This window comes from Triticum aestivum, chromosome 2D, assembly GCF_018294505.1.
Source record: "Triticum aestivum cultivar Chinese Spring chromosome 2D, IWGSC CS RefSeq v2.1, whole genome shotgun sequence".
In the NCBI taxonomy this organism is placed as follows: Eukaryota; Viridiplantae; Streptophyta; class Magnoliopsida; order Poales; family Poaceae; genus Triticum; species Triticum aestivum.
The window spans coordinates 474,350,373-474,358,609 of NC_057799.1; the positions used below are offsets into that span (position 1 = coordinate 474,350,373).

General features: G+C 42.2%; 1 protein-coding gene across 1 annotated transcript; it reads right to left on the bottom strand.

Moving 5' to 3' along the window:
• Positions 1–4,594: 4,594 nt before the first annotated feature.
• On the bottom strand, positions 4,595–6,013 carry LOC123053905 (salutaridine reductase-like). Its single transcript, XM_044477519.1, has 5 exons — positions 5,976–6,013; positions 5,627–5,870; positions 5,466–5,531; positions 5,075–5,269; positions 4,595–4,981 (listed from the first exon to the last, which is right to left on the bottom strand). Exons 1-5 carry the CDS (start codon positions 6,011–6,013, stop codon positions 4,595–4,597), a joined length of 930 nt encoding a protein of 309 aa, XP_044333454.1.
• Between the last annotated feature and the right edge of the window lie 2,224 nt (positions 6,014–8,237).

The following is an 8,237-nucleotide window of genomic DNA, read 5'->3' on the forward strand; positions in this document are numbered from 1 at the left end:
ATATAATACAATATCGTCATCGAACTTTAAGCGTGCGGACCCTACGGGTTCGAGAACTATGTAGACATGACTGAGACACCTCTCCGCTCAATAACCAATAGCGGAACCTGGATGCTCAAATTGGCTCCTATATATTCTACGAAGATCTTTATCGATCGAACCGTTATGACAACATACGTAATTCCCTTTGTCCATCGGTAGGTTACTTGCCCGAGATTCGATCATCGGTATCTACATATCTAGTTCAATCTCGTTACCGGCAATTCTCTTTACTCGTTCCGTAATACATCATCATGCAACTAAGTCATTATTCACTTTTCTTGCAAGGCTTCTTATGATGCGCATTACCGAGAGGGCCCAGAGATACCTCTCCGATACTCGGAGTGACAAATCCTAATCTCGATCTATGCCAACCCAACAAACACCTTCGGAGATACCTATAGAGCATCTTTATAATCACCCAGTTACGTTGTGACGTTTGATAGCACACAAGGTATTCCTCCGGTATCCAGGAGTTGTATAATCACATAGTCGAGGGAATATGTATTTGACATGAAGAAAGCAATAGCAATAAAACTGAACGATCAATATGCTAAGCTAATGGATGGGTCTTGTCCATCACATCATTCTCCTAATGATGTGATCCCATTATCAAATGAAAACTCGTGTCCATGGTTAGGAAACCTTAACCAACTTTGATCAACGAGCTAGTCAAGTAGAGGCTCACTAGGGACACGGTGTTTGTATATGTATTCACACATGTATTTAGGTTTCCGATCAATACAATTCAAGCATGAATAATAAACATTTATCGTGAATAAGGAAATATAAAATAACAACTTTATTATTGCCTCCGGGGCATATTTCCTTCAGTCTCCCACTTGCACTAGAGTCAACAATCTAGATTACATAGTAATGATTCTAACACACGTGGAGTCTTGGTGCTGATCATGTTTTGCTCATCGAAGAGGCTTAGTCAACGGGTCCGCTACATTCAAATCCGTATATATTTTGCAAATCTCTATGTCTCTCTCCTTGACTTGATCACGGATGGAGTTGAAGCGTCTCTTGATGTGTTTGGTTCTTTTGTGAAATCTGGATTCCTTCGATAAGGCAATTGCTCCAGTATTGTCACAAAAGATTTTCACTGGACCAGATGCACTCCTTCATCCAGACCCCTTCATTTGCGGCTTCCAAAGCAGCTATGTACTCCGCTTCACACGTAGATCCCACCACGACGCTTTGCTTGGAAGTTACGACGAGCTCTTTGTCACCCCCATAAACGAGTGACATATCCGTAGTCCTTTTTAGGTACTTCAGGATGTTCTTGACTGCTGTCCAATGATCCACTCTTGGATTACTTTGGTACCTCCCTGCCAGACTTATGGCAAGGCACACATCAGGTCTGGTACACAGGATAGCATACATGATAGAACATATGGCAGAGGCATAGGGAATGACTTTCATTTTCTCTCTATCTTCTGAAGTGGTCGGGCATTGAGTCTGACTCAATTTCACACCTTGTAACACAGGCAAGAACCCTTTCTTTGACTGGTCCATTTTGAACTTCTTCACAACTTTGTTAATGTATGTGCTTTGTGAAAGTCCTATTAAGCGTCTTGATCTATCTCTATAGATCTTGATGCCCAATATATAAGCAGCTTAACCGAGGTCTTTCATCGAAAAACTCTTATTCAAGTATTCTTTTATGCTATCCAGAAATTCTGTATTATTTTCAATCAATAATATGTCATCCACATATAATATTAGAAATGCTACAAAGCTCCCACTCACTTTCTTGTAAATACAGGCTTCTCCGGAATTCTATATAAAACCATATGCTTTGATCACCTCATCAAAGCGTATATTCCAACTCCGAGATGCTTGCACCAGTCCATAGATGGATCGCTGGAGCTTGCACACTTTGTTAGCACCTTTAGGATCGACAAAACCTTCTGGTTGCATCATATACAACTCTTCTTTAAGAAATCCATTAAGGAGTGCAGTTTTGACGTCCATTTGCCAAACATGATTCAGATAGACTTAAGCATCGCTACGGGTGAGAGAGTCTAATCGTAGTCAACTCGTTGAACTTGCAACAAGTCGATCTTTGTAGATAGTAACATTACCATCAGCGTCAGTCTTCTTCTTGAAGATCCATTTATTCTCTATGGCTCGCCGATCATCGGGCAAGTCCACCAAAGTCCATACTTTATTCTCATACATGGATCATATCTCAGATTTCATGGACTCAAGACATTTATTGGAATCTGGGCTCATCATAGCTTCTTCGTAGTTCGTAGGTTCGTCATGGTCTAATAACATGACTTCTAGAACAGGATTACCGTACCACTCTGGTGCTGAACGTGCTCTGTTCGACCTACGAGGTCTAGTAGTAACTTGATCTGAAGTTTCATGATCATCATCATTAGCTTCCTCTCTAGTTGGTGTAGGCATCACGGAACAGATTTCTCTGATGAGCTACTTTTCAATTCGAGAGAAGGTACAATTACCTCATCAAGTTCTACTTTCCTCCCACTCACTTCTTTCGAGAGATACTCCTTCTCTAGAAAGTTTCTATTCTTGACAACAAAAATCTTACCTTCGGATCTGTGGTACATATATATAGGTAAAACTGTCTCTATCATAGCTTGCCACAGAACAAGTTAAGTCTTGCTAAACATTTAATGGTTTAAAAGTTATTTTAAAATATGAAATAAATAGGGGAGCCTCACTCTAATATAATAAGATGACCCAACGGTGTGATTGTGAAAATATTCATTTATGTGTCCTCAGCGAAAAAACAAGCATTTCAGCTCACTACAGAATCAATATATACTGAAACATTTGTTCTTTTTGTCCAGTACACATCCAATCATATTTTGTATCCCTCCGTTGGATTATGTTATATTATAGGTGTGTTGGTTCAGTAATTTTTTCAGGATTTTTGAGAACTTTTACACCGTCGAAAACCTTAACTAGTTCTGTGGTAAGCTATTGTAGAAAATCCTACAGGACTAAAGGGCTAATTTCTCAAAAAGGAAACAACTAACATAAATTTCCCTTGCGAAATCTTGTTTCAAATTTAGTGCAACTATATTATTTATGGTGGATGTTGTGTAATGAAATTATTGTTTTTGGATATTCTGCAACATTATTATGTGGCTAGTTTTCATGGTTATACAAATATATAGATTTCAATAGTATGTGTCGTGAGAATGAGTTATAAATAAGTAAAAAGTTTAATATAATAAATTGTAGCAATCTGTTAAGTCGAGATCCAGACCACTATTTTGCATATTAAATTTGTTCTTTTATTTTGGTTTTCAATAAAAATTGTATGAATTTTATTATGCGAACTTAAACACATAAATTTAGTGTGAATTCAATACTGCATGACAATATGAATAGTCTGCTTTCAATATTTGACGAATAATTGATGTTGATCATCAGACAAAAAATTGAGCAAAGACCATTTAGAGCATTATTTTTAATATTATTTATTTGGAAAAGTTAATTACTGTTGTTTTAAAAAAAATGACGCAAATGAACTTTAAATAAATTCACGCAACTTTGCAAATAGCAACTAATGTCACAAGAGATGTTTTGAACGCTCAAACGAAAACTATATTGTGATCATCCCTTACTAAGTCGTGTTCAATGATGCTTTGTAATGAAAGATCCATCTCAACTAGTTGTTCATACAGAAAATGAGCTACAATCTGATGACAAAAGATGAGCGAGTCTCAACATATATTGCTTGGTATGGAAATAATGAGAAGTAGTGCCTCGTAGGGCGATAACTCGATTCGCCGAGGCTCATCTACACCCGGTGAACAGAAAATCAAAATAAATAATAAAAAATCTGAAACTTTTTTGCATTAGATGGTGATACAAGTGTAGTATGGATAGTAGATATAGGTTTTGTAATCTAAAAATATAAAAACATCAAGGTAACAAGTAGTAAAAGTGAGCACAAACGGTATTGCAATGTTTAGAAACAAGGTCTAGGGTTCATACTTTCACTAGTGCAATCTCTCAACAGTGCTAACATAATTGAATCATATAACAATCCCTTAACATGCATGAGTGCGTCCGGTGCGTGAAAAAGTTTGTGGGCAAAGGACATTCGAAGAGCATGCGCCAAAAAACTCAAATCAGCTATGAACAGTGTGTTTTTCAAACTTTATCTCCGGCCTGAAATTTGTCATTTTTTCACGAGCTCCTCGAATGTTCAAACTGCACCAAATTTGGCACGAGCATCATGCATTCAACCATCTTGCACAAAAAAAATTGGAATTTTTTTCTACTGTTTTAAACAATTTTTGCTATTCACACCCGGGAGTATTCTGGATCTAGGTGCAGAAACGCCACGTCCCTCGCAGGGTCTTTATTGCATGAACAAAACGATGCTTACCATGGACAGCTACACATCAGTTCATGTACACTAATCACGAGTTTAAATGTATAATAAATCTGTTCAAATCTTGTTCTGCAACAATTGCGAACCCGAATCCTAAAGCAGCTCTAGAAGACGGATTTAATTTCCATCAGGCTCTGCCGAAGTGAGTCTTCAATTTTGGCAGTCAAAGAGTTACACAACTGGCGCAACTTCACTACGGTAGAAGAACACGCCTGTTGGTCCTCCTGCCGGCAAGAGGGCCACCATGACAATGCTACCGGCACCTTCCTCCGCCGTCAGTTCTCCAGTGTCGTAGTTGATGTCAGTCATGCAATAGCCAGGGTGCATGGAGTTGACGCGCAACGCCGGGAAATTCTTTGCCATTATCCTCGTGTAACCATTGATCAGAGCCTTGGACACCTTGTAGGCCAAGTATTCTGAATCAGCAGGCCATCCATGAGATTTCAGTTGGCCATTCTTATAGTCGTTCAGGAACAATCTTGACATCTCATCTAGCCTCTCTATCGTCAGGTTTTGGATGTTGTTCAGTTCCTGCTTGAGGTCCTCGCCGCTGAAATACTGGAGTGGGAGAAGAAAAGAACATAACTTTCAGCATGTGTGACATGAGTTAGCCCTGATAAACTGCTGAGTACTAGCTGAAGATAAGTTTACTCGGAGTAATCCGTAGTTGGACGACACGTTGACAAGTCTTCCGTCAGAGGAGGCCTGAAGGAGAGGGAGGAGTGCTTCCGTGACGTACTTGGTGCCGAAGTAGTTTATTCTCAAGCATTCTTCAGCTTCGTCGTAGGTCTCTGTGGAGTGCTCTAGTAACCACTGGAGCCTCTCCGTTGCATTCTTGCCTACAAGCTATTTGATTCAGCCGCATAGCCTAGTCATTCATAAGCTCCAGTAAAGAAACCAAGAAAAAGGAAAGTGCAAACATGAAACATTTTTTTCTTCAAATTGTGTTGCTCACACGAACTACTGTTAAAATTTTCTTCTGAAGATAGTTCACATGAACATTTTTTTTCCTTCAAATTGTATCTACAAAATATGGGCGTACCACATCCTGAAGTGGTGCGGTGGTGTCAATCTCTGCAGTTGCACCTATAACCCCTGCGTTGTTGATCTGCAAAGCTTCCAGGATTCAGAAATCCGTAAGTGCGAATGTTAACTTAGTGAAAAGGAGATGTCAAGATTTAGTCAAGAGATAAATGAGCGTACCAATATATCTAGCTTGCCGAACTTGTTCTTCACAAAATCAGCCAGGCGGGCAGCGCTGGATGGATCACTGACATCCAGCTTGTGATACACCACATCGGATAGCCCGGACGCGTGAAGCCGGCGCGCCGCTTCGCTGCCCCTCGTCTCGTCTCTCGCCGTCAGGACGACGACGACGCCCTTGGAGGCCAGCTGCCTGCATACCTCGAGCCCAATTCCTTTGTTCCCTCCGGTAACAACAGCGACCCTGGAAGGAAACACATATGTACACAAACTGAACTCTGAACGAGTGAATATTGAACTGCAGGCATGCGCAAAAGTATACTAGTTCGGTATGATCTAATCCGGGTGCCTTTTCTCGGAAGGGTTGGAGACGCCGTCCCTCTCCATTTCCAAGAGCTTCTGTTGCAACGAAAGACTAAGCCTAGAGGCGAGACCGAGGTGTGCTGATTAACTGGGCTCTAATCGTTCAAGGTGTGCTGTTTCTAACGCGACGACGTGTATGTATGCCATCGTTATCAGTGAATGAGTTAAAACTTGCCGTGTTGCACTCGTCGCCGCCGGCCGATTTCTCTATGGCCGCGTCCACCTCATCTCGCGGTCAGCACCACGTGACGTCCACCTAAACTGCCCCGTCTAAATTCTGACGAGCCGATCTGCGTACTCCGCGGATGATAACGGTGCCAGCGGCCGGCTGGACATACTGTCGAATGTCGATCTGCGGACGCAGGAACGCCGGCAAATCCACGAACGACGCGCGGTACGTCTGCTCCGCGGAGATGCTGCCGTGGTGCACTCATCCGCGGTTTGACGCCGGCGGTGCCGAGCTGTCTGTTGAGTATAATGTTTATTGGACTGGCTCGCGGGCGCACGGGCGCAATCGCAGCCCCGAACGCTCTTCTAGAAAAGGAAGGAGCCGCCCGCGCGCGCGACCAGACAGCCAGAAACGAAAAGCAGCCCCGCGTGCGAAACTGACCAACCCAAGCCCGCGCGAATCGCAGCCCCGATCACACCTGGTCCCTCCCCCCCCCCCCCCCCCGGCCCCCGCTTCCTCGCACCCGTCGTCCCCAGGCTTCGGTCCCCACCCCCTCCCTGCACCCCCGCCCACGCTCCCCCTTGCGGACGCATCACGCAACCCCTCCTTTTCCTTGAAGGACAAGCCCACGTACGGGTCCCCTTCTTCCTTCTTGCTCCTGCCTTTCCTCCTCTAAACAAGATCTACCCCATCTATGGCGTCTTGAAGAACAAAGCCGACGCAGGAACACCTCCTTCCTCCTCCTTGCTCCAAAAATCAGATCTGGAGAGAAAAAAACCAGACCTACCTGCCCCTAAAAAGGTAAGCACCACCTCCACCCGACTCCTCTCCCTTCCCTACTCAACCACCCCTGCCCTTCCCTACTTGAACATGAACTAGTCCAGTTTTTAGTTCGTTCTTTTGATCTGGTGAAAAAAGCAACTATAGTGGCAACAGCAGTACGCATCTTGAGCAACTATTATGATACAAAAAAGCAACACCAGTACAAAAATAGAGCAACTCTAGTGGGAAAGAAAATGCAGGACCATTGCGTTTTGCAGGTGCATTGCAACACGAAAACATAATTTCTCTATATTGTATGCATTGAAACCTGCTTGGCTTTCTTTCCTATCCTATTATAAGGTGCTTGGGGTTCATGAGCAACCTTGATCAGGAAAAGTAACCTGACAACTCGAACAATTAACTGAAGCAACTATGTTCATTTTTGAAGCAACTCTGGTAAAAAAAGAGCTGTGCAACCGTAGCTGTTCAGAAATTCTAGAGTTGCCTCTACCAGATGTGAGAACATGGCAACTCTAGTACTAAAACACATGCAACTTCCCTGTGCATTAAAGCATGAACTATCAAGAACATAAAAACTCAAGTTATAGAGAGAGGTAGAAAGTATTAACTTGCATGTGTTAACACACAACTTTTGCCATATGAGTATGGTTCTCGCTAAAAAGAAGACACAAACGACAAACGCACAAAATAAAGGTCGCGTCATAAACAGATTCGAACAATCCCACACTAAGATACTTTGCTACATTCCATATGGTGTCACTAAAAAAATAAAAAAGACACAAACTACACCAAATGATAGGCCTCCTGCTCCTGGTAAGCTCTCCGTCAGATATGTACATTGTTTCTTTCCCATCATCAAAAGTTGTAATCTGCTGTTGAAAAAAAGGCACAAATGAATCAGCGCATGTCGTGTAAAAACAAATCTTTGCTGCTGTATATGTGTGTCATACTGGTAGAAACATAACACATATAAGAAAACAAGAAGAAAGAGGAAACTTTTGAGAAAAAAGAATATATGAATTGCCTCTGTTTAACATTATAGTTGCCCAAACAAGTGTTTATAGTTGCTCCTTTATATTCTACAACTAGTTTGTTCAAAAAGGTCATGCATGCTTTTGTGGTGGGCTAACACACAATTTGTTGCAGGTTGATTGTTCATGATGATTGATGTGAATGAACCACCGCTTGACGTAGAGCAAATCAACATTTCAGTCGAGTTGGGTGCACCCTTCTTGCATGCAGGGGGTGAACAGGAACATCAACAATTGGAGGAGGAGGTTGGTGAGTCTCCTGACC